This window comes from Lissotriton vulgaris, chromosome 1_1, assembly GCF_964263255.1.
Source record: "Lissotriton vulgaris chromosome 1_1, aLisVul1.2, whole genome shotgun sequence".
Taxonomy (NCBI): Eukaryota; Metazoa; Chordata; class Amphibia; order Caudata; family Salamandridae; genus Lissotriton; species Lissotriton vulgaris.
In genome coordinates this window covers 993,356,533-993,382,383 of record NC_141685.1, presented here as the reverse complement: position 1 = coordinate 993,382,383, position 25,851 = coordinate 993,356,533, and the positions used below count along the sequence as shown (strand labels likewise).

The 25,851-nt window shown below is 46.9% G+C and overlaps 1 protein-coding gene across 6 annotated transcripts in view; it reads right to left on the bottom strand.

Annotated features, from left to right (window-relative positions):
- The window catches only part of BRD4 (bromodomain containing 4), a 1,320,550-nt gene that overhangs the window by 44,829 nt on the left and 1,249,870 nt on the right, over window positions 1-25,851 (bottom strand). For all 6 annotated transcript variants that reach the window (XM_086960824.1, XM_086960816.1, XM_086960841.1 and 3 more), the window contains 2 exons: window positions 25,409-25,614; window positions 1,213-1,489 (listed from right to left, as the gene is read on the bottom strand). In XM_086960824.1, coding sequence (XP_086816950.1) covers window positions 1,213-1,489; window positions 25,409-25,614 — 483 coding nt within the window. The remainder of the gene's footprint in view (window positions 1-1,212; window positions 1,490-25,408; window positions 25,615-25,851) is intronic.

Genomic DNA, 25,851 nt, shown 5'->3' with positions numbered 1-25,851 from the left:
ATTGCAGAAAAGCCATAGATAGGCTATTAAAATGACTTTGCATTGCCATTATAGACTAGGATACTGATACATACTACTTTACTATGGTACTGTGTGACTCCCACTTTTTGACAACAGGGAATGATTCAAGCATGTGAATCTATGACAGATCCAATATTGGACTACTAGTCTTCAGCGGCAGATGCCACATACAAAAAGTGGTGAGGTGAGTGGATGGGATGTGGGGGCGGCATGAAGCTGCAGTCTGCCTCCTGCGTAGAGTTCTTCCTGGTCCCAGCAGACACTGGTACATGATTACAGCCTCCCCGTCCAATCCACTCACTGCTCTCATACTATGAGCACTATCAAAGAAAGGCTTGGGTCCATCTGGCCTGGACCACTCTAATATCAAAAACAAGCAAGTGACCAGATACTATGAGAGCAGCACTTGCATTGGCCTGAGCAGGCTGAAAAGACACTCGCTCAAGTACAGGGAGTTTGTGCTGCTTCTCAAACTCGGATGCTCAATACAGCCGGCTTGGCGAAACCTAAGTGCACATGTGTGTTTGGCTGGCCTGCCAAACACACATGCAAACTTTGAGAGTGCACTCAACTCCTTCTTACCCCGCCCATGGCCCAGCCCCACCCTACCTACACACGCTGGATGCTAGAATATCGATTTATTTTCAGCTGCTGGCACTGAGCCTGTGAGGCGGCGCTTCTCCGTCATTCTGGAGGATTTGCCCCTGCTAGTCTTAACAGACTTCTGAAAGGTTGGTCTGCATTAAAGGGACACAGAAATTACCACTTCACCATCATTTTCTTAGCAGGGGAGATGAGAAGGATCACCAGGTCTGATAAAGCCAACAGTTGGCATCTTGGGTTAGAGCACTTGATGCTCACCTTTCTACAGATCATGATCTAATGGCCATTTTAATTGAGTCAATATGAATAATGCACTTACATGCAGCATGAAGTGCAGCACCATGTAACTGAATACACGGTCTCATGTTGCAGATCATGAATTGCGATCTTCAATGTGAGACTAACATCAATGCTATCCAACACCCTGTACTGCAAGTAGTAATTCTGAGTAAGATACGTAATCCAAACGTAATTCGACAGGATGGCAGGGCACTTCACAGAATGTAATCCTACAAGAAATGTGCTGCAAACATAAGGTACTAACCACAGTGACTACCCTTCTCTTAACCCCCATCTTTTCTCACATACCGCTTCCCTGCGTCGTCGCTCCTGTTCACGTTTTCTCGCCATTTCTCTCTGCTGCTGGTCCACAATGGACTGCGAGGGCTGAGGCTGCGAGCTCTGTGCTTGGGGTGCCGTGGAGACAGCAGGCACCTGCGGTGGTGGTGGTTGTGGTGGTGGTTGCTGAGGTGGTGGTGGTTGCTGTTGTTGTTGGTGCTGCTGTTGCTGCTGCTGTTCCTGGCGCCGTCGAACCTCTTCTTGGGCTTTTCGAGCTTGTTCCAAGGCATCATCGTCATCGCGACTCCTAGAATTGCAGGTTTCAACCAATCAGTTGAATCACAATGTGACAAGCACTCTCTAACCAACAAGATATGGATTAGATTACTTACACTGTAAGAATCTGTTCATCGCATGTAGTACTATAGGTTCAAATGCTCTGCATGCTACTGCCATCTAATGTTGGTGCCTGACGCTTACAACTTGTTGACCCCAAGCTTGAGAACACTGTGGTGAGATGTACTCTCAGAGGGGCCGTGTATGGAGCGTTGGGGGAGTAATTGTGGATAGTCATGAGGCCTTCATACCTACGAGATGCATCATGGTTCAAACTGTGAGAGGACGGAGTGGCAAAAAAAAAATAAAAAAAATAAAAGAAGACGCAGTAGCTGCTGGAACGCCACGACTCTGATTGCTTGGGTAAGCTTTGCCTAAGGCAACATTGTGGATGGAGCCTTAGGAAGAGTTGCACTTGAAGTAGCTGGAGGTGGGACTTGGCTGCGTGGACTGTAAAGCTCAATTTGCAGAGCAGGGGAATGGCAGCTTGGGTGTGGGCAAAGTGACATGTCAGCATTCACTCCTGACAAGACCGTCTAAGTAGGGGAAGCCGACAGTCAGCCCCGCCCCCTTTCAGAGGTTAGCGGCTACTACAACTAAACATTTGGTGAAAGTCCTTGGGACTGTAGTGACTCTGAAGGACAAAACTTTAAACTGGTGGTCCTGACAGTTCAACATGAAGCGTAGGCGTTGTAGAAGGGCTGGATGGATGGGGATGTGAAAGCATACATTCAGGTCTTGTGGGACCATGATGTTGCCTTGCTGCAGCAGGGGCATGACACCCTACAGGGAGGTAATATAGAAATGTTCTGATAGGATGTATCTGTAGAGAGGACCGAGATCAAGGATTTGCCTGAGGGAGCCATCCTGCTTGGGGATGAGGAAGTAGGGGATTAGATGCCTTGGCTCTAGTGTTCAGGGGGCACTGGCTCTATGGCCCCAGTTGAGAAAGAGCAAATGGACCTCTTCTTGTAGTGTTCTGAGCTGAGGGTATTTGTGCATGGTGGAATGTTTGGTGGGGTTGAGATGAACTCACCTGTGGCCTGGGCTGCTGCTCTCTTCAGAGCAGTGGAAATGACGAGGATGTCGGGACCGACATGGCCTCAGAATGAGTGTATCACATGATGCAAGCTTAAATTTAATTTCAATTCTAAGTGTTATCACCTGGGATTTTACTGGCTCCTTAAAAATCGCTGGGGCAGATTTTACCATACCCTTTAGGACAAGGAGAAACTGGGGGATCGCTTGGTTCTGGAAAGCATCTCCACCACGTTGTCATCCTGTAGGCTAACATACATGTCCACCTTGACGTAGAAAGCAGCATGTTTGGGGATACCGTTGTATGGTTTGGCGTCATCTGGTGGGGAAGTCCTGACAGGGACATGGTCATGGTTCCCTGATGGCTCCATGTCATAATCCTCCTAGGGACAGTCCACAGGGTGCGGGTAGACTGGCACACCAAAGTCCTCTACTGGGGAGTAGGGGCTAGGGCTACCTGTATCTGAATAAAAACCCAGTGACACTTGAGAGGAAGGTGCAGGTGGTGAGGGAGGAGGAGGTGAAGATAGTGGAGGTGGATGAGTTGTTGAATGGGGAGGAGGGCTAAGAGCCGGGTCCTTAGGCTTTTTAGGAGACATCTCTGCGAGAGTTCGATTCTGGAGTGTTCTCATAGGCAAGTCAGCGCTTTTGGGGCAAAGTATTTCCAGTGGCGGGGATCTTGCCCTTCAGAGGGTGCATGATGCAACTCTGCCTTTCATGCAGCTACGGTAGGAGCTTTTTGAGAAGGAATTAGTTACTTACCTGTACACTATAGTTCTCCAGTATTATCTTTCATAGATTCACATGCTTGTATCTTCCCCGTCGTCATGGTGGGAGTCTCACGGTAACAGAATGACCAAGCAGTATCATAGAGAAGAAAAACTGCATAGAAAATCCCCATAGGGGCTGTACTATTTGGTAACCAGACCATTTCTTTGTTTTGGTCCAAAAGCCAGCCAATCAGAAATGCTGCCCTGCCCTCACACTCCCCAGCAGCAGCTTCCTGCCTCAGATTTCCGTCCCCGAGTGAGAGACATGGATAAATACCGAGAACAAGATCTGCCTGAGAAACGGGGAGGCGGGCGGGCGCATGTGAATCTATGAAAGATAATACTGGAGAACTATAGTGTACAGGTAAGTAACTAATTCCTTCTCCAGTATTACATCTTTCATAGATTCACATGCTTGTATCAGAGTAGTAAGCAGTGCTCACCATATTTGTAGCGTTTCCAGGACAGAACCTAGAAGGAAGCTCTGCCGCAAAGCAATGACATAATAGTAGCTAGGAAAGCATCAGCAATACGATAAATGCATGTAAGCACAAGTCAAAGTATAGTATAGCAAAAAAAAACAATATGCCATTAGGCCATACCTTACTGGAATAGACGCTTCAGAACAGCCTGTCCCACTGCCGTGTCCTCCTTCCACGCAGTGTCTAGACAGTAGTGTCTTGTAAATGAATGCACACTCTTCCACGTTGCTGCTCTGCAGATGTCTGGCAGTGCCACTCCTGCGAACAAGGCCATCGAGGTTGCCATCTTCCTCGTTGAATGTGCATGCACTTTAGAACATAGCGGCTTCCCCGCTTTGTCGTGACATTTCAGGATAGCTGAGGATATCCATCTAGCAATACTCAGTCTCGACAATGGAAGACCTTTTCTCTGCCCTTCAAATGCAATGAATAATTGCTTGGACTTGCGGAACGTTTTTGTCCTTTCAATGTAGAACTTTAGGCATCTAGAAATGTCTAGAGAGTGTAAGGCTCTTTCTGCTTCCGAAGAAGGCTTGCTGAAGAAAGTAGGTAAAATAATGGGTTCGTTGAGGTGAAAAGACGTCGCCACCTTGGGAATAAAGGTAGGATTTGTTCTCAATATAACCCTGTCCTGACGAAATTGTAAGAAGGGTTCCTCCACTGAAAAGGCCTGGATTTCGCTAACCCTCCTTGCAGATGTTAAGGCGAGAAGGAGGGCTGTTTTCCATGACAGGAACTGCAAGTCTGTCTTATGTATGGGCTCAAAGGGTGGCCTCATAAGCTGTGATAGAACTGTATTGAGGTGCCACGGCACAGGCGGGCGTTGGATGGGTGGGAAGACTCTAAAGAGTCCCTTGATAAATTCCTTTATTACTCTGGATGACCAGAGAGATGGTTCATTTGGCTTTCGCCTGAATCGTGATATTGCTGCTAAGTGCACTTTGACTGAAGCATGCGACAGGCCTGACTTCGATAGTAAAAGCAGGTAAGGCAGGATACCTTCAGGCTGAACCTCAAACGGATGCAAGTTTTGTCTGTTGCACCAGTGGCAGAAACGGGTCCATTTTGCTGTATATGTTTTGTTCGTTGATACAGCTCTCGCTTGGGAGAGAATATGCCTGCACTCCTGCGAAATATCTAGATCCTGAAATTCACGCTCGTGAGGTTCCATGCGGACAACTTTAGAGAGTGTAGGTCCGGATGCAGAATCTGCCCTTTCTCCATAGAGATGAGGTCTTGAAATGTCGGGAGCTGGATCTTGTCGCCCTTCGACAATTGAAGGAGGTCTGAAAACCACGCCTGTCTTGGCCAGGCTGGTGCAATCATTATGATCCGGCACGGTTCCAATCTCATCTTGCGCAGGATGCGCGGTATCAACGGGAACGGAGGGAACGCGTATGCAAACCTTCCTGTCCAGTCCATGAGGAATGCATTTCCTATGGATCCCTGTTGACGGTACCTTGACGCAAAGTGAGCGCACTTTGAATTGCTTTGAGTCGCGAACAAATCTAATGTGGGAGTGCCCCACCTTTGAAACAGAATGCGAATCTGAGTGTCGTGAAGTTCCCACTCGTGTGTCGCATTGGGAGTGCGGCTCAGGGCGTCCGCCCGAGTGTTGAGGACTCCCTGTATATGCTGAACTTGGATCGAAATTTCGTTGGTTATGAGCCATTTCCAGATCCTTTGCGCCAGTGTCGACAGCTGTTTGGATCTCGTCCCGCCCTGTTTCAGCAGGTAAAACATGGTCGTGGTGCTGTCCGTTTGGATAAGTACTGACGATTGTCGTATTCTGGGAAGGAATGCTTGAAGCCCTAGGAACACCGCCTTGAGCTCCAACATGTTTATGTGAAGCTGAGCTTCCCAATCTGACCAAAGGCCCTGAATCTCCAGCTCTTGAAGATGCGCGCCCCATCCTTTCAGCGAAGCGTCCGTCGTCATCACGAAATCGTGATCTCGATGAATGAAGCTCAGTCCCTGGTTCAGGTTTTTTAGGATCTTCCACCATGACATGGCCACCTTCATACGGGTTGTGATGGTAATGCGATCCTCGAAGGTTCCACTGGCCTGTACCCACTGTTCGTCGAGCTGTTCCTGCAAAGGTCTCATTCGCAGACGACAGTTTGGTACCAATGGGATGCAGGATGACATCATCCCCAACATGGACTTGTAAATCCTCACGGAAGTGGACTTTTTTGCTTGAAGAGAAGCCGTTAGCCCCCTGATCTTTCTCATTCGATCTTCGGAAGGGTAGGCTTTCCCTGCTCTGGTGCATATCCATGCCCCTAGGAACTGAATGCCTTGGGCCGGAGTCAGCGAGGACTTCTCTAAGTTGGTTCTCAGACCTAATCGCTGAAACAATCGGATGCAGCTCTGTAGAGCTTCTGCTGCGTCCCTGAAAGATGGACCTGTCACCAACCAGTCGTCCAGGTATGGGTAAATGTAATGCCCTTGCAGTCTTAAGTGGGCCGCCACCGGGGCCATGCATTTGGTGAATACCCTCGGGGCTGATTTGAGTCCGAATGGCAGGACCTTGAACTGGAAGTGGCGACTCTCCACAACAAACCTTAAATACTTCCTGTGCTTCCGATGGATGGGAATATGGAAGTACGCATCCATGAGATCCAAGGACGCCAAGTAGTCTTTGTCCTTTAACATGAGTAAGATCTCTTGCAACGACAACATTCTGAAGGGTATCTTTTTTATGTAATGATTGAGATCCCTCAGGTCCAGTACCTGTCTCCATTTCTGGGTCTGTTTCTTTTTGATGAGGAATAAATGTGAATAGAAGCCTCTCCCTCTGAGATGCTGTGGTACTTCCTCTATGGCTCCCTTTCGTAGAAGCGAGAGAACTTCCTTCTGCATTTCTTTGCGATGATGGTTGAGCCTGAGTACTGGAGGGTGGTCCGGTGGTATCTCCACAAATTCCAGTGTGTGGCCCCTGCTTATGACATCCAGGACCCATTTGTCCGATGTTATGGACATCCAGTTGGTGTAGTATTGAGACAGATAGTGGTCGTTGTCCGGGATCTTTTGTGTGGGGAGCGCCTGCCTGAAATCATTGACGTCTATTAGACTGCTGATTTTTCCCCCTGGCGTTGGATTTACCTCTGGACTGTTGTTGGTAAGAGGAGTTAGAGGATCTGAACTGGTTGTTGGTGTTAAACTGACGATATCCCTGCTGATTGTACGGTTGATATCGGTTGGATTGAAAAGAGGATCTTTGATTAAATTGGCCTCTTGCACCCCTCTTTCGAAAGGACTGAAATTTTCCCTGCTGAAGAGATCCCAGCGCTCTAGCCGTATCCGTGTCCGACTTTATGCCTTGCAATGCCTCATTAATATGTTTCCCAAATAGGTTTTCACCATCAAAGGGCATGTCGACAATCTTCGCCTGCACTTCTGGACGAAAAGAAGTCGCCTTGAGCCAGCCCTGTCTGTGAAGTGAGACCGCCCCGGCCATTTGTCTGAAGGCCAAGGACGAAACATCCATGGCGATGTCAATAGACTCAGCAGCCGATTTTGCTCCTTCTTAGAGAAGGGCTGCCGCTTCTTCCTTTCGATCCTCTGGAAGCGCTGACAGGATGGGAGCCAGATCTGACCATATCTGCCTGTTGTAACGGCCAAGCAGAGCCATCGCATTTGCCGCTTTAATGGTAGAGTCTGCCATGACCGCAAACCTCTTACCTGCTCCATCCATTCTTCTTCCTTCCTTGTCTGGTGGCACTAGTGAAGTAGCCACCGGGTTTTTAGAATTTCTTTGCGCCGCCTGTGTCACAACCGATTCCGGCCTGGGATGTCCAATGAGGCAGGCTGCCGTAGATTCTGGAGCTCTGTATTTCTTTTCAATTAGTGGAACTGAAACCGCTATAGAAGCTGGTGTTTTTAGAATCTTGAGGCCCTCCTCCCATATATGCGGGATAATAGGGATTGAGCGAAGTGACCTTTTGTTATCATCCTTGAAATCGTACAAGAAACAATCCGTCTCTTGCACGTCCACATCCAGACTGAATCTCTTGGCCGCCCTTTCCATGATATCATGGAAGCCTCCGATGTCTTGAGGAGGGGAGGTAGATTTGAGTGGTTCAGGTGATGCAGCCGATGGCAAGACGTATTCGTCCCATTCCTTCCCCGAGGCATCATGAACTAGCTCTCCTTCTTCGGGCTCTTCATCGTCATCGGAGTCCGTTAGGTCGTCCCTAATAGTAACCACCTGCGGTGATTTAACCCCATGATTTTGAGGGGCAGGTGCTTTTTTAGGTGTCTGCGTGGGAGGCGTGTGCGTAACTGGTTGCGAGGAATTCGCCTCAGGGAAGCGCCGATAGTAGTCGTTTAGCATCAGTCTAAGATCAGACACAAGGTTGAGAGGTATAGAAACTGTCTCTTGACGTTCTTCCTCCCGTGAGTCCTCGTGCTGCTCTTCTTCATCTTCATAATCACCAGATTCCTGGAATGATTCATATCTGGAAGATTGTGGCCTGTCTCTGAAGGAAAAACTTTCCTCCTCATCCGTATCTTGGCTTTTTATCTGAAGTTGAGAAGGACTGTAGGCGGCACCTGAGGACTCCTCTCCCTCCGAATCCTGCTCCAGCAGCGATGATGGCGGCAAGGGAGAAATCTTTGTCCAGGAGGTGAACTCTGCGGACTTACTGATGGTAGCTGAACCTCTTGTCGACTGAAAAGAGCGGATGGAGATCATGGTCTTCGACTGAGGAGAACTGTACGCTTTAGCCGATGAAAGCAAGATTTTCGTCGACGGGACCACCGTCGACGGGACCATCGTCGACGGGACCATCGTCGACGGGACCATCGTCGACGGGACCTTCGTCGACGGGACCGTCGTCGACGGGACCTTCGTGGACGGGACCTTCGTGGACGGAACCTTCGTCGACGGAACCTTCGTCGACGGAACCTTCGTCGACGGAACCTTCGTCGACGGAACCTGCGTCGACGGGGCCCCCGTCGACATTCGTGACATCGAACCTGTCGTCGACGGAGTCGTCGTCGTCGTCGAGGGTCCTGACAGAGACATCTTACTCATCGATGTCGTTGCCGTAGACGTCGTGGTCGTCAACGCAGCCTTAGATCCTGTCGTCGACGAAGATGTAGTCGACGGAACTGAAGTTTTCACCACAGACTTAGTAGCAGAAGCCATCGAATTGGTAGCAGGTGCAGATCCAGGTCCTTTAAGACTTGACTGCTTCTCCAGAGGAGTAATAGGAAGAGATGATGTCGATTTTTCCTTTGATTTACTCCTTTTAGACTCCACTTTCTCCACAGAAACAGAGGCTTTTCTTTTCTTGGGAGTGGAGTGAGAAGATTCTACCTCAGAATCTGAGCCTGATGTGGCCTTCTTCTTCTGAAGCCATAACAGTAATCTTGCCTCTCTGTCACGCTTAGTTTTGTCAGAAAATTTTCTACAAAGCTTACAGTCCTTCACCAGGTGTTTAGGGTAGAGGCAGTAAAGGCAGTCCTCATGTGGGTCCTCAGAGAAAAGTCTGGCCTTCCCACAGGATCTGCATGGCCTGAACAGCCTCTTTTTAGAGCTTTCAGCCATCATAAGCAATATGAGTACACACAATACCTCAAAGTAGAATGCAGGAAACAAGATTCCCAAGGGTCAAAAGTTCACACAGGAACAGAAGAAAACTGAGCAGAGCTCAGGGAGACTCCTTTCTCACACGAAGGCGGTTGGAAATCTGAGGCAGGAAGCTGCTGCTGGGGAGTGTGAGGGCAGGGCAGCATTTCTGATTGGCTGGCTTTTGGACCAAAACAAAGAAATGGTCTGGTTACCAAATAGTACAGCCCCTATGGGGATTTTCTATGCAGTTTTTCTTCTCTATGATACTGCTTGGTCATTCTGTTACCGTGAGACTCCCACCATGACGACGGGGAAGATACAGCATGTGAATCTATGAAAGATGTAATACTGGAGAATGTGCCTCTTTTTGGAAGTGGCCTTCAACGCTCTCTTAGCCGATGTTGGTTTCTGCACCAACAACACCTTCAGCTTCAAAAAAGTTGGCTTTTCAGGTTCGGAACTAACGTGTTGACTTGGACTCAAGAGGCGATGCGGGTCGACAGTCTTGGGTGGGTCCAGTCTGTTCCAATGCCTTGCCTCGGTACGGATTAGAGCCTCAGGGCGGTGGCTTATACATAGGGCTGGACACCTGTTTTGAGGGGGCAGTACTCTTCTTTAACATGCAGCCGCCTATGTGTCTTGGAAGCCTGCGTAGAAGTGTGGGTGTCAACCCTCTCACTGGTCTCTATGAGGCTTTGGTGTGAGGCCCGGGTTGAGGGAGGTAGACGATGAGTCTTAAAGCACCTCTTGGACTTCTTTCTCTTCAGGCTCCAAGGAATCTGATCATTTTGGGGCTGAGCTGATGGGACGGTACATCAGGGACGCACCATACCCCTCCTCTTCGCCGCTGGGTGGTTATGCTTTGATGATGTCCAGCCGCTCTGATGATAATCGAAACATCTTATGGTCTCACCGCCAATATCTCCCTGCCATAGGGCCTTTTTGCTCCTGAAGGCCAAACAAGAATCGCAGCGATTATCATTGTTCTCTGGGAAGGGGCCAAAGGGCAGGGAGAGCCTCGAGGTCAGAGTGGCTCAATCTGTGAAGCTAATGTCCAGACCAGTGGAGAGAACAGTGTGATCAAATGGAATGAGCACCAGAGTAGAAAACTCTTTTTGGTAGCGGGAAGAGAAACAAAGAGCTCTGAGACCAGGAACATATGCTATACATGTCTGAACCCAATGGTAGTGAAAAGGAAAATGCTACACACCAGTATGCATCTGTTCTTGGCATGTAGAGCTGCATAATATCATACTTTTGCATAGATCGCCATCTGGTGTTTGGCTCGGATACTTGCACCTGTTGTTGTTTTGGAAGAAGTCTTTGTAGCTACAAGATAGGTGACTCCTCCCTTGGACGATAGTGCGCATGGGCATCGACTCCATCCTTATATTGTTTTTCGCCATGATGGGAAATGATGGAGTTTGGTAGGAACAGAAAAAATGTCCATGTGAATGTATCTAAGTAAGAGAACACTGAAACAGATACAAATTCGGGGAGGCGGGTGGGCGTATGATATTCTGCAGCTCTACATGCCATTAACAGATGCATACTGGTAAGTAGCATTTTCTGTTTGAGGCATATGAGCTGCAGAATTCATACTTTTGAATAGACTGTACAGCGGTGTCTCCCTTAGTGGTGGTCACCTGTATCTGTTGCAGTGGTTTGGAAAAGTGTCTTTAGAACAGCTTGGGCTACAGAAGCCTGTTGCTTTGCCTGCACGTCTACACAATAGTGTTTGGTGAAGGTGTGTGTAGTAGACCATGTGTAGCTGCCTTACAAATGTCTTCTAGGGGAATGTTCCCCAAGAATGCCATGGATGCCCCTAGTTTACGTGTTGAGTGTGCTCTAGGGAGTGTTGTTAACCCCTTCCATGCTCATGACGAGCTCAGCTCGTCATGAGGCACAGTGGAGCTGTGCTGATGACGAGCTGAGCTCGTCATGAACAATGGTAGTAATAAAATGACAGCACAGGAGGGGAAAAGCCACAGCAGCCAAGGTGTTAATATGCGTTTCGCCTTCTGGTAGCATATTTGAATGCATTCGACTATCCACCTGCAAATTCCAGCTTTAGAGACGGGGTTTCCTTTATGCTGTGGAGAGAAGGCTACAAACATTTGGTTCGTCTTTCTAAAAGGTTTAGTCCTGACAATGTAATAAAGTATAGCTCTTTTTACATCTAGTGTGGGAAGAGCTCTCTCTGCTGGGTTTTGAAAAAACACTGGTAACTCTACAGATTGATTAGGATGAAAAGCAGAGATTACGTTGGGGAGGAATTTTGGATTGGTACGAAGAACCACTTTGTTACGATGTATTTGTAACAATGGTTCTTTTATGGTTAAAGCCTGGATCTCACTTACTCTCCTGAGAGAGGTGATTGCAACAAGGGAAGCTACTTTCCATGTAAGGAACTGCAGTTCGTATTAGTGTAAAAATAGAGGACCCATGAGCCTAGTAAGTAAACTGTTTAGTTTCCACACAGGAGAGGGTTGCAGTGTGGGAGGAATTATCCTTTTAAGGCATTCCATAAAAGCTTTGGTAGCAGGTACTCTGAATAATGACAAATGTCTGTTTTGCAGGTAAGCGGCGAGGGCAGCCAGATGTAATCTTATGGCTGAGTATGCTAGATTACATCTTTGTAGATGCAGTAAATAGCAAGGAAAATGCTACTTACCAGAATGTATCTGTTCTTGGCATTTAGAGCTGCAGAGTTACACACTGTGCATAGATGGCCACCTAGTGTTGGGCCCGGATGTTTGCAGTTTGTTTTTGTTGTAGAAAAAGTCTTTGGAAGTCACAGGATAGGTGACTCCTCCTTTGGATGATACTGCGCATGGGCATCGGCTCCATCCCCAGATTGTATTTTCGCCATTAGGGAAGTGATCGGGCTGTACAAGAAGTAGTGATGTCCATGTGATTTGTATCTAATTAAGATAATACTGGAACAGATAAAGGTAGCCAGGTGTGTGTGTGTAACTCTGCAACTCTACCTGCCAGGAACAGATGCATACTGGTAAGTAGCATTTTCCATTCGAGGCATATGAGCTGCAAATTACACACTGTGCATAGATTGTATAGCAGTACCCACCTTTAGCGGCGACCACCTGTATCTGTTGCAGTTGTTTGAAACAGAGTTTTTAGTACAGCCTGGCCCACAGTGGCTTGTTGTTTAGTTTGCACATCTACACAATAGTGTAGACCATGTAGCTGCTTTGCATATATCATCTAGGGGAATGTTCCCTAAAAATGCCATTGAAGCCCCTATTTTTCTTGTGGAATGGGCTTTAGGAGGAATTGTTAATATACGTTTAGCTTTGTGGTAACATATTTCTATGCATTTAACAATCCACCTAGCTATCCCCGATTTTGATATGGGGTTACCTTTATGGAGTGGTGAAAAAGACACAAAAAGTTGTTTAGTTTTACGAAAAGTTTGTGTCCTTTCGATGTAGTGCAGTAATGCTCTTTTGACATCTAAGGTGTGTAGAGCTCTTTCTGCGACTGTTTGTGACTGCGATAAAAATACGGGCAGCTCAACAGATTGATTTATATGGAATGGTGAAATGACTTTTGGAAGAAATTTAGGATTAGTACTGAGAACCACTTTATTATGATACATTTGCAGAAAGGGTTCTTGAATGGTAAATGCCTGTAGTTCATTAACTCTTCTGAAAGAAGTAATAGCTACTAGGAAAGCTACTTTCCAAGTTAGGAATAGCAATTCACATTTATGTAACCGTTCAAAGGGAGGTCCCATTAACCGCGTGAGAACAATGTTTAAGTTCCACACTGGTGAAGGCGGCTTTCTGGGAAGGATTATTCTTTTGAGTCCTTCCATGAAAGCTTTTATAGCAGGTACTCTAAAAAGTGATAGATGTCTATTTTGTAAGTATGCTGCAATGACAGCAAGGTGTAGTCTGATAGACGTGTAGGCTAAATTACACTTTTGAAGTTGTAATAGGTATCCTATGATGTGTTGAATAGACACACCTAAAGGATTTATGTGGTTGTTTTGACAGTATATCGCAAACCGTTTCCACTTAGCAGCATAACATGCTCTAGTAGTGGGACGTCTAGCTTCTTTAATAACGTTCATACATTCTGGAGGAAGGTTGAGGTAACCAAACTCTATGACTTCAGGAGCCAGATCTCTAGGTTGAGCTGAGCTGGGTCCGGGTGTCTGATCTCTCCATGGTTCTGTGTTAATAGGCGTGAAGATAGGCTTAGTTTTTGGTGTGGTACCACAGATAGTTGCAGCAGCGTGGTGTACCACGGTTGTCTGGCCCAAATTGGAGCAATTAGAATGAGTGTTAGGGAATGTTGCTGTAGTTTGCGAACCACCAACAGAAGTAGTGTGAGAGGAGAAAAAGCGTACGCAAATTGTCCTGACCAGTTCATCCATATCGCATTGCCTTTGGACAGCGGGTGTGGATATCGGGCGGCAAAGTTTGGGCATTTTGCGTTTTTTTGGGTGGCGAAGAGGTCTATCTGAGGTTGTCCGCACATTTGAAAGAACGGTTGAAGAACTTGCGGATGAAGTTCCCACTCGTGGATCTGCTGTGTCTGTCGACTTAGCAGATCTGCTATGGTGTTTTGAACTCCTGGAACGTGTTGGGCTAAGACCAAGATCTTATGGTGTATCGCCTATCTCCATATCTGCTGTGCTAACTGGGAGAGCTGCAGAGAGTGTGTTCCCCCTTGTTTGTTTATGTAGTAAATGGCTGTCATATTGTCTGTGCGGACTAAGACAGCTTTGCCTGATACTTGTTTTTGGAATGCTTTTACAGCTAGAAAAACAGATAGCAACTCCAAGTGGTTGATGTGGAGTAACTTTTGTTGCAGTGTCCACCTGCCTTGCATGTGATGCAGTAGGTGAGCTCCCCAGCCGGAGAGCAATGCGTCCGCTGTCATGATTATTTAAGGAACTGGCTCTAGAAACGGTCGGCCCTTTGAAAGGTTTTTGGTGCTTCACCATTGCAGAGAGCGATGAGTCCAACTGTCTACCAACACTAGGTCTGTTTATTGACCATGAGCCTGGTTCCATTGGCGTACTAAGCACTCTTGAAGTGGACGCATTTGCAGTGTTGCGTGAGGTACTATGAATATGCAAGATGCCATCATTACTATGAACTGCATGAATACTCGAGCTGGGAGCGAGTGTTGCAGTTTGAATCTTGTTAGGAGAGTTTGTATACTTGTTATCCTGGCTGGAGCGGGATAGGCTAGTGTTAGTTGGGTGTTTATTTTAGCGCCGAGATATTGTTGTATGTGTGATGGTTGCAGATGTGACTTGGTGTGATTTACTGTGAATCCCAAGTTGTGGAGCAGTTGAATTGTGGCGTGAGTATGTTGTACACAGTGGCTGTATGAGCTGGCTTTTATGAGCCAGTCGTCTAGATATGGGAAGACGTGAATATGCTGTCTTCTTAAGTGTGCTGCCACTACTGCTAGGCATTTGGTAAACACCCTTGGTGATGTTGTGACTCCGAGCGGGAGTACTTTGAACTGGTAGTGCTGCCCGTCTAGCACAAATCTGAAATATTTTTTGTGCGCTGTGTGGATGGGAATGTGGAGGTAGGCGTCCTTGAGATCTAGATTGACAAGGAAGTCGTTTTGTAAGAGGAGCGGAAGGACTTGCTGAAGTGTGACCATATGAAAATGATCTGACTGTATGTAAATGTTTAGAGGTGTGAGGTCTAGGAGAGGCCTTAGAAATCCGTCCTTCTTTGGGATTAAGAAATATAGGGAGTATACTCCCTTGTTTTGCTGATGCATTGGGACTATTTCTATTGCATTTTTCCGCAGGAGGGATATGACTTCCTGTCTGAGCAGTGTTAAATGTTCCTGTGACATTGGACCCTGTCTGGGTGGTATGTTTGGCGGGGTGGATGTTAGCTCTAGACAGTAACCTGACTGAATTATTTGAAGCACCCACCTGTCTGATGTGATGTTTTCCCAAGCTGGTAGGTATTGTTGTAGCCTTCCCCCGACAGGAGTGTAATGGGGCGGGGGAAGGTGAGGGAAGTCATTGGGTAGAGGTAGAGGCAGAGCGGGAGTTGTTGTTTTTACCTCTGCCCTTATTGTTGTTACCTCCGTAACCACCCCTTTGGTAGCCCCTACTATAGGTGGATTGTGGGGGGGCTTTGTATGAGGTTGAAGGTGTGTCTGAAGAGTAACCCCTGGTGGCGCCTCTGTAAGATGAGCGGCGAAATGAACGTCTGGGAGCCTGTGACTGCAGGACTCCCATAGATTTGGCTGTATCTGTATCCTTTTTAATCTTTTCAAGCGATACATCTACAATGGGTCGAATAAGTGTTGCTCATCGAATGGTTGGTTAGGTATAGCACTTTGGACTTCAGGTTTGAACCCTGATATGCGCTGCCAAGCATGTCTACGCAACAAAACACTGGTGTTAACTGCTCGAGGCAGTGTCTACTGCATCTAGTGCACAATGAATAGAGGTGTTTGTAATATTTTTCCCTTCTTGGATGAGCTAATTTGCTCTATCTTTATACTTATCAGGGAGGTGCTGCATTAGTGATTCTAATTCGTCATAATGTGCCCTATCATATCTTGCCAATAATGCTTGTGTATTGGCAATGCGCCACATGTTTGCTGCTTGAGACGCAGTTCTTTTCCCTGATGCGTCAAGACTCTTTATCTGGTGGGGGAGCTTCACCTGATGTTTGTAAGTTTTGCTTTTGGTGCATTGGAAACCACAAGCGAGTCAAGTGGTACTGGGCCTTTAATATATGCTGGGTCTGAAGGGGCAGCTTTATATTTTCTCTCTATTCGTGGGTTAATGACCCAAGTTCTAACTGGGTCTTTGAAGACTTCAGGAGCATGCCTAATCACTCCTTTAAACATGGGTAAAAAGAATGAGGACCTTTGTGCATTATCAAAGTTATCCATTAGGAAATCTTCATCTACAGGGTCTGTATGCATGTCCACCCCATGATACTGCGCAGCTCTGTGTACTAGCTGATTAAAGCCCATAGTGCCTTTTGGTGGGGAAGGCCTAGAGGGGTATATATCGTCCTGAAGAACATTTGGGATGTCTGGGGTGTTATAATCATTCCACGGGTTAGGTGAGCCTGGAGGAATAGATGGATCATCGTCATTACTCCCTATATCATCAGAGCTATCATCCCTGTTGTCATCATCGGGTATGATAGGGGAATAGGGGAATGTTGTGGTAGGGGAGCAGGTGGTGATGGTATAGGTGGAGAAGGAGATGGAACTCTTAGAGGAGAGGTAGCCATGTCCTTCTTCTTTGGATGAGGAGCCAGAGCAGGTGTATCCAGTGGTAGTTTTTTTAACTTATAGTTAGGCGACCAGTGGTTGGATCTTTAACCAGAGTCTTTTGTGCAGGGTCTGGGTGAAATAAGTCTTCTGCAGGAGGCCGATCTTTTGGTGCGGAGGGAGGTTTCGGCACCGAACTGGCTTCTTTTGGTTTTAAATGGTGTTGTTTGGCAATGTCTTTAATAGGAGAAGTAGGAGTCTTTTTCGGTCCGATGGTTTTTCCGGCTCCGATGATTTTTTCGGTTCCGATGCATTCTTCGGATCCGATGTTTTTTTCGGTTCTGGTGGTCTTTTTGAATCCGAAGCATGTTTGCTTGGTTCCGACCTGGGTTTGGGTGCAGAGGGATTCGCAGTATGCTTCAGCGCCGATTGTTTCGATGCTGGCATGGCAGCTGATGATGTCTTTTTTGGTGCTGGTAGGTGTGCGCCGGCAACGTGGGGAGGCAGACTCGAGCCCGAGTCGCCGGAAGGCTTAGCGAGCTTCTTAGCCGGGCTTGAAGGCGGGGCAGTAGAAGCAGTGTCCCGGTGTGCACCCGAGGGAGAGGGTGTGACCGAAGCCTTTTTTGAATGTGTCCAGGAAGGGTCGGGGTCGACGGTATTACTCATATCCCGCTGTGCAGGAGTGATGTCCTCGACTTAGGGATCTTCTGACTCGGAGTTGCTGTCGACACCATGTTGTTCTGGGACATCGACGCCCTCTTCGAAGATGTCGTCTGGAATCGGAGCTGAAGATCGAGCCATTGTTCTCCTCGCTCTTCGTTCCCGGATCGTCTTCTTGGAGCGGAAGGAGGCACACGCGAACAGTCTCTGGCCCGTGCTCCGGGAAGCGGCAAAGGTTACACACCTCATTAAAGTAGGTGTGTGGAAACTTCAACCCACATTCAGGACACTTTTTAAATAGCGTCCTTTCCATGAGCTGGAGTTGAGGCCTAGTTAGGCCCGAAGGCCGTCGTCGATGACCAGAATCGAAGGATTCGATGTTGAAGAGTAGCGTCAACTGGAAACGCGTTCGAAACTATATTGTTGAAGTTGGTGAGGATTGCGCGCCGAAGGAAATCGGTTCTGTTGCAAAGTCATCCTGTGCCCTGGGCACCCCCCAACTTCTTGCTGACTGGAACTGATGGTAACTGACTCTGACTGATCCTGGGCTCTGTTTAACCAGGTCCAGGGCCAGTGCCAAGCCAAAAGGAACATATTAGATTACATTTAAGACACCCAACATACACTAGGGTACACTATAGTATGGTGGGGTACCCCTGTAGTTGGCATGACCTACCACCTAAGCCCCTAGTAAGTAATAGGGCACGGGATTGAAACTACCTAGAAGTCTCCAGTATCCTGGGGCATGGCAGTTTAGAGGCAAGCAGATTCTCTGCACCAGCATGTGTGCAGTGCTGAAGCCTGAGGTCAGTTTAAAAGCTGCACTGGTGGCCAGGACAGCCTTTAAACCTTAAATTGTGCCCAAACTCGACTTTGGGGTTAGGGGCCCTTAAAAATTAAAAACCTACCATGTTTTTGCATATTAAGGACCCCCAGGGTCACGCCTAGGTATCCCAGGGGTGGGGGGGGGGGGGGGGGGGGGGTCAGTTATCTATAAGGAGCGCCCTTATAAAATGAGTTTTTATATGCCTGGGTAAAGTGAAATTTTACATTTCACTCCCCACATTGTATTAAAGAGGTGCTCAAATTCGACTTTGATGCTCGAAGAATTGGGTAAGGATGATCTGCAATATTTCTGCTGATTCAGAACCCCTGAAGTCTCCCTTAGTTGCACAGGGGGTGGGGGTCCGGTAGAAATATAAGCCCATTGCAAACCCTATGGCCCATAGGTTAACATGGTAGGAAGTTATAGATTAATAAATATTGATAGGAGAGGACTAGCCGGACCATTCAAAGACTTACCAGAATGGTAGTAGTAAATCCCACAATATTATATTATTGAATTTCTCCTTAAGTGTACATACAAGAAGTTATGAGACTTTCTTGTTTGTAAGTCCAAATTCAGCCTTTCAGTGGTCTGCCCTGATTGGTCAGAGTTAAGTGGATTAGCCAGGCTGCTGGGAGGGCTGTGTGCTGTTCTATAGGAATGCCAGGCCAGGAGGTGGCGTCGTAAACTACCTATTCAAAGGCAGAGGGGAGGCCTGGGTTTCATCTTTCCTCTGACTATCTTGACCCAGAGTCAGGGCTAGGCTTAAGGAAGGTGTGTGCAGATGGTTGGGGGAGGGTCCGTGGAAATAAGGCATCCCAGGGGTGTGTTTAGCCAGCTCTTACCTCCTTGCTGGAAAACCAGCCATTATGGATTGGGAAGAATGATGCACTCTGGTACAAAATAATGCCACACACTACAGGATGTGGTCATACCTATGAAGAGTTGCCCTGCTCTCATTGGTCAGCTGTGACCTGGTGATTGACCCCGAGAATTTTGAATAAGTATCTGAGAGGGGCAGAGCCTACCAGATCTGCTGCTTGAAACTGAATGAAGCAAGAAGTGCCCTGCTGGACAGTTTTGCTGTGCAAGGAACTCTAAGGCCTGACCTATGAAGACTGCACCATCTGAAACTACAGCCCTGTGGATTACCTTGCTGCCAAAAGACTCAAGAGTGGAACTCCCTGCAAGCTACAGGTTAACAGAGCTCAACTGGACAGCCACACAAAGAATGTTAAGGCTGGAGTACCAGTGGATTTGTAAGGGTTTTGTGCAAGTGGATTGCGGAATTGAAGTTTCACACCTTCAAGGACCCTCTTGGAGATTCCAGAACCTTGGAATGTGTGTTGGATACTTTGGACCCCGCTTGTTGAAAAAGGTGGCCCACTACAGTGGTGAGAATTCTTCTGAACAATTTATAAAGGTGTGTCCCTGACAGAGAAAACAACAAGACTTAAAGGGGCGCTGTTGGTTTCTAAGCACTAGAAAGTTACTAATCTTTAAAAATTCATATATCCGGTTCCCCACAGTGGATTATTTTCGTTTTGGTGTCATTTAAAAGATACAAATATTACCTATTTTTATAAATTGGTGTTGGATGTTTATTTTGTGTTGTGTCTTATTTACTAAAATTGTGTTTTTAAATGCTTTACATACCTGTCTTTGAAGTAAAGCCTGTCTGCTCGCAGCCACGTTACCAAGGGTTGAGCAAAGGAATAATTTTTTAAGAGCTATGCTGCGTTCTATCATGTGTTAGTGGTCTTATTGCCAGTGGCAGACCTACATTTGCCCCTACCAATAACCCACTTTCCAACAGGTTCCAAAACGTAGCGCTGGAAACACATCCGTGCCCGGTGGCCGAAAAAACAATCTGGGGCTGGAGCCGATGCCCATGGGCAGTATCATCCAAAGGAGGAGTCACCTATCCTGTGTCTTCCAAAGACTTTTTCTACAACAAAAACAAACTGCAAACCTCCAGGCCCAACACTAGGTGGCCATCTATGCACAGTGTGTAATCTGCAGCTCATATGCCTCGAACATGATGTTCTGAATTGAAGCATCTAGTGGGTCAATTTTGTTGTGATTGCAGTAAATGACGAATCGTTTCCATTTGGCTGCATAGCATGCTCTAATAGTAGGGCGTCTGACTTATAATGTTTATACAGTCCGGTGGGAGGTTAAGGTAACCAAAATCTAGGACTTTAGGAGTCAGATTGCTAGATTCAGTAGTGCTCGATCTGGGGGCCTTATCTCTCCATTATTCTGCGTTAGCAGTGTTGGTGAAAGATGTAATTTTGGGTGTGGGACTACTTAGAGTTCGAGGTGTGTTGTGAACCATGGTTGCCGTGCCCAGGTGGGAGCAACAAGGATCATTTTGAGAGACTGTTGCTTGAGCTTGCGTACTACTAGCGGAATGAGTGGGAGTGGCGGAAAAGCGTATGCTAACTTGTCTGAGCAGTTCATCCATATTTCATTGCCCTTGGACAACGGGTGTGGAAACCTGGTGGCGAAGGTTGGGCATTTTGCGTTTGCATGTGTGGCGAACAGATCTATGTCTGGGTGGCCCCACATGTGGAAAAATGGTTGAAGAACTTGAGGATGAAGTTCCCATTCGGGGATCTGCTGTGTCTAACAACTTAGCAGATCTGCAATCTGGTGGTGCACTCCTGGAAGATGTTCTGCCAGAAGAAATATATTTTGTGGAATGGCCCATCTCCATATACTTTCTTCTAGCTGAGACAGCTGCAAAGAGTGTGTTCCTTCTTGTTTTTGTATGTAATACATTGCTGTCATGTGCGGACCAGGACAGTCTTGTTGAGAAGATGTACTTGGACCGACTTTAACGCTAGAAATATTGCTAGTAATTCTAGGTGATTGATGTGGAGCAGTTTTTGTTGGGTGGTCCACTTGCCCCGAATTGTGTGGCTTAGGAGATGGGCTTCCCAGCCGGTGAGTGATGCGTCCGCAGCTAGCATTATCTCTGGAATTGGCTCAATCAATGGCCGTCCTCTGAAAAGGTTTTGTGTATTCCACCACTGCAGAGAGCGATGTGTGCGGCTGTCCACCAACACCAGATCTGTAAGTGGACCTTGAGCCTGATTCCACTGACGTGCTAAGCATTCTTGTGAGGGGCGCATCCAAAGTCTTGCGTGAGGTACTATGAAAATGCAAGAGGTCATCATTCCAATAAGCTCCATAAACACTCGAGCTGGAAGGGAGTGTTGTGGTTGAAATTTTGTGATGAGGGTTTGCATACTTGCTATTCTGGCTAGATTGGGGTATGCTAGAGAAGTGTCTATTGTGGCCACTATATACTGATGTAGATAGGAGGGCTGTAGATGTGACTTGGCATGGTTGATTGTAAACCCCAAGTGGTGTAGCAGTAGAATTGTTTGGTGAGTGTGATGAACACACTGACTGTGTGACTTGGCTTTTATCAGCCAGTCGTCCAGGTATGGAAACACGTGGATCTGCTGTGTACACAAGTGTGCAGCTACTACCGCGAGAACATTTGTGAAGACCCCGGGTGCTGTGGTTACCCCAAATGACAAAACCTTGAACTGATAGTGTTGGCCGTCCACTGTGAATCTTAGATATTTCCTGTGAGCAGGGTGTAGCAGAATATGGAAGTAGGCGTCCTTGAGCTCTAATGTTGCAAGGAAGTCGCCTTGTTGAAGTAGTGGAAGGACTTGTTGAAGAGTGATCATGTGAAAGTGATCTGACTATGCAGAAATTGAGAGGTCTGAGGTCCAGTAATGGTCTGGGAGTACTGTCCTTTTTGGGGATTTAGAAAATATAGGGAGGAAACTCCTGTCCCTTGGTGCTCTAGGGAAACTGGTTCTATTGCATGCTTTTGAAGCAGTGAGAGAACTTCCTGTTTGAGGAGCGTTAGATGTTTGGGAAGTATGTTGGGGGGAGTTGCAGCAAGTTCCAGGCAGTAAGTCTACTGGATAATTTGTCTTACCTACTTGTCTGGTGATGGAATTCCAGACAGGTAGGAACTGTGAGAGTCTCCCTCCGACCGGAGTGGAATGATCTGGAAGAAGTGGAGGGAAGTCACTGTTTGTTAGTGGGGGAGGTGCGAGTATTGTTACATCGGCCTCCCCCTTTGTTATTTCCCATGTACCCATCTCTGAAATATCCCTTGTTGGGGGATGTTAGTGTGGGACTTTTGTAGGAGGAGGAAGCAGTATCTGTACTGATGTTTTTGGATGCACCCCTATAAAAGGAGCGACGAAAGGAGCCTTGTGTAGATGGAGACTGTAATGCTCCCATAGATTTTGCAGTCTCAGTGTCTTTTTTTCATTTTCTCTGATGTTGTATCTGAGCTGGGCCAAAAATATTTTCCTGATTGAAAGGCTAATTGAGGATAGTAGTTTGCAATTCTTGTTTGAAGCCAGAAATGGGCAACCATGCATGCCTTCGCAATAACACACTAGTGTCGATTGATCTAGATGCAGTGTCTGCTGCATCGAGGGCACATTTGATGGATGCGTTTGTTATTAATTTGCCCTCCTGAAATAAATCATTGGCTTTGGCCTTGTATTGGTCAGGCAAATGCTGCATTAGGCCCTCAAGCTGGTCATAGTGAGCCCTATTGTATCTGGCAAGTAATGCTTGTGCATTAGCTATCCTCCTGTGATTAGCTGCTTGGTAGGCAACTTGTTTGCCGGAAGCTTCTAGCAGTTTTGACTCTGTCTGGAGGTGGAGTATCACCAGAGGTTTGGGAGTTGGCCCGCTTCCTAGCATTGGTCACTATCAGGGAATCGAAGGGGATTTGACCTTAAATGTAGGTGGGATCATTAGGGGCGGGTTTATATTTCTTATCAATCCGAGGATTGAGAATCCTGGTCCTGACAGGGTCTTTGAAGATGTCTGGAGCATGTTTGATGACACCTGTAAGCATGGGTAATGTTTGTACTGTCCTTTGTGACTGTGCAAAAGTGTCTACAAGGAAGTCCTCCTCTGTGGGGTCTGAATGTATTTGCATGCCATGATATTGGGCAGCCCTATCAATGACTAAAGCCAATGTTGTCATCTGGGGGAGGATGGCCTGGTTGGGTATGCCTCTGGATCAGGAAGGTCTGGAGCATCTTCAGGGTGATTGTAGTCACCCCATGTGTCCTGTGTTATGTCGGTGTCATTATCGGGATCATTAAAGGGGTCATTATTTCCACCCCCACCTCCTAGGTCATCATCATCTTGTTGTGGTGGTGCTGAGTATGGAGGAAGTGTAGGATACTTTGGAGGAGAGAAAGGCTCAGTAGGAAGAAGAGGGTCTAATAGTGAAGTTGCACAGTCCTTTTTCTTCACAGGCACCTCAGGAATGTGTGGGTTGTCCGATTTTCTCTTGTTTGTGGGGATACTGATAATATGGCCTTTTTTAGGGTCCACCTGCAGTGTTTTCAGTTTCGGATCGATGGGATCTACTAGAAACAGTTCCTCCTCATTGTGTGGTTCGGTGCCGATTTTTTTGGTTCTGAACGTGGTTTAGATTTGTGCTCTGGAGCCTTTGCAGGGGTTTTTAGGTCCTTCGGCTTCGTTGTCAAGCCCGAAATCTTTATCGGATCTGAAGGTTTTTGAGGTGTCTTCGGGTCCGAGGTTTTTTGGTGCCGAAGTACTTGGCGGCGAGGCCTTTTTAGAGACAGCTTGATATGTTCCTGCTTTCGGTGCCGACAGTGCTTTTGGGGCACTGATGTGCGGCTTGCTCTGTCCCGAGCCGCTGGAAGGCTTTTCCTTTGTCTTTGGAGCCGGGCCTAGAGGTGGGGCTTCTGAAGTGTTCTTTCTGTCTCGACTAAGGCCTTCAGTGGCGGAGTCGTCATCGGCCTCGGATACAATGTCGAGCTCCTCGGACTCCTCTGCCTCTGAGACATCGGGGTCTTCATTGAAGATATCTTCTGGCACCGGTGCCGATCGTTGCGCCATGAAGTGTCGTCAAGCTCGGCGATCATAGATAGTTTTCTTGGATCGAAAGGAGGCGCAGGCCTGGCAATGTTTTTCTTTGTGTTCTGGCAAGAGACTAAGGTTGCAGACCTTGTGATGGTTGCTGTGTGGAAATTAGGCTCCACACTGGGGGAATTTTTTAAATGGAGTCTTTTCCATTAGCCGTAGGCCCGAATGGCGTTGATAGGCCCAGCGGCCTGCGTCGACGACCAGAACCGGAGGATTTTTGAGTTAGCACGTCGAAGCACGCAAACAAAACAATACTGCCGATTTGTGATATTTTGCGCGTCGAAAAAGGTTTGGAAACACGGTACCGAACCGGAGCGCTGAAGTTACATCTGAACCCGATGGCGGAAAAAAACAATCTAAGGATGGAGTCGATGCCCATGCGCACTATCGTCCAAGGTAGGCGTCACCTATCTCGTGACTACAAAGACTTCTTCCAAGGTGCAAAAGTATAAATTTTGCAGCTCATATGCCTCGAACACTATTTACCAATGGAGTCAGTGCTCATGCACGTTCACAACAAAAGGAGTCACCAAAACTTTGTGACTCAAAAGACTTATTCGAAGAACAGCAAATTACAACAATCCGAGCCTAAAACTTGATGACAAGAGTATGGAGTGTATATGTATCTATAGCCACACGTTACAAACCTACTGTTCTGTAACCTTAAATTGAATTTATCAACAAAGTTATGTTAAGGCTCCACAATTCTGACTAGCAGTCACGCTTTACTTCCCCAACCCACAACAGTTGCATATAAAAGATGCAGGAATTCTATGACTGCCAAGAGGGCTAACCCTCAAACTCTTTTTAAAAGAGACTTCACACCACTATTTACACTTAAAAACACAGATCTGACAGTCAAGTCCTATCCTTGAACAACTGAGACTTTGCAAAATTTTATAGTATGGACCTGCTGAACCATAGCTCAAACTTTTAGACAACTAGAATCTTAAAACTCTGGCAAGACACTGCAGATGTATATGCCACAGCCCAATCTCCCTACTCATTGTACAACTGGCATTAACATGCCCCCATGATGTTCAGCTCACTGCTGCACAACAGTCCCTACTTCTCGCTATCATCTGAAACTCCAGACTTCTGTGTAAATGCTTTTCACAGATGACTCAAAGTAGTGCCAAAACATTTAGAGTGCACTGTCCCAATCACTACCTTCTTACAAGCAACACCCTGCCCCTTTCCACCCCAAAAAAGGCACATATGACATCTTGTCAGATTTTTTAGAACAATCTTGCCTCAATATTCCTTTCAGCGGAGGACAATACAAATCTTGTGTCACATGCTGCTAAACAGTCACCCTGTGTGATGCTGCTGAAATTCGTACCTCATTCGCTCCTGTTCCTTTCTGAGCCGCTCTCGCTCAGCCTGCTCCACCTGGGCCTTCATGGCTTTCTCCCGCTCCTCCTTCTCTCGAGCGGCCTTGCGGAACTGCTCAAAGCTGTCACTGGAAGATTTCATGGTGGAGGAAGGAGCAGCTGGGTGTTTCTGAACTAGGCTTGCCCAGGAGCCCATGTTTTTTATTTTAAAGTCCTACAGAGAGAAAAGAGTGTCTTAGAGGATGAAAACAAATATTTGGGAAAATGTTGTCTAAATAATTATACATGCTTTTAAACTACAGATGTTATAAGTGTATTGTTTATTCCTTACATTTACTAACTTGACACACTGCTCAATGTATGTGTCTTATGCATGAAATGTAATAAACAAATTACATTGATCTTAATACTGGTCAGTGTTGTGGCATTTTCCATGTATACTGCATTATGA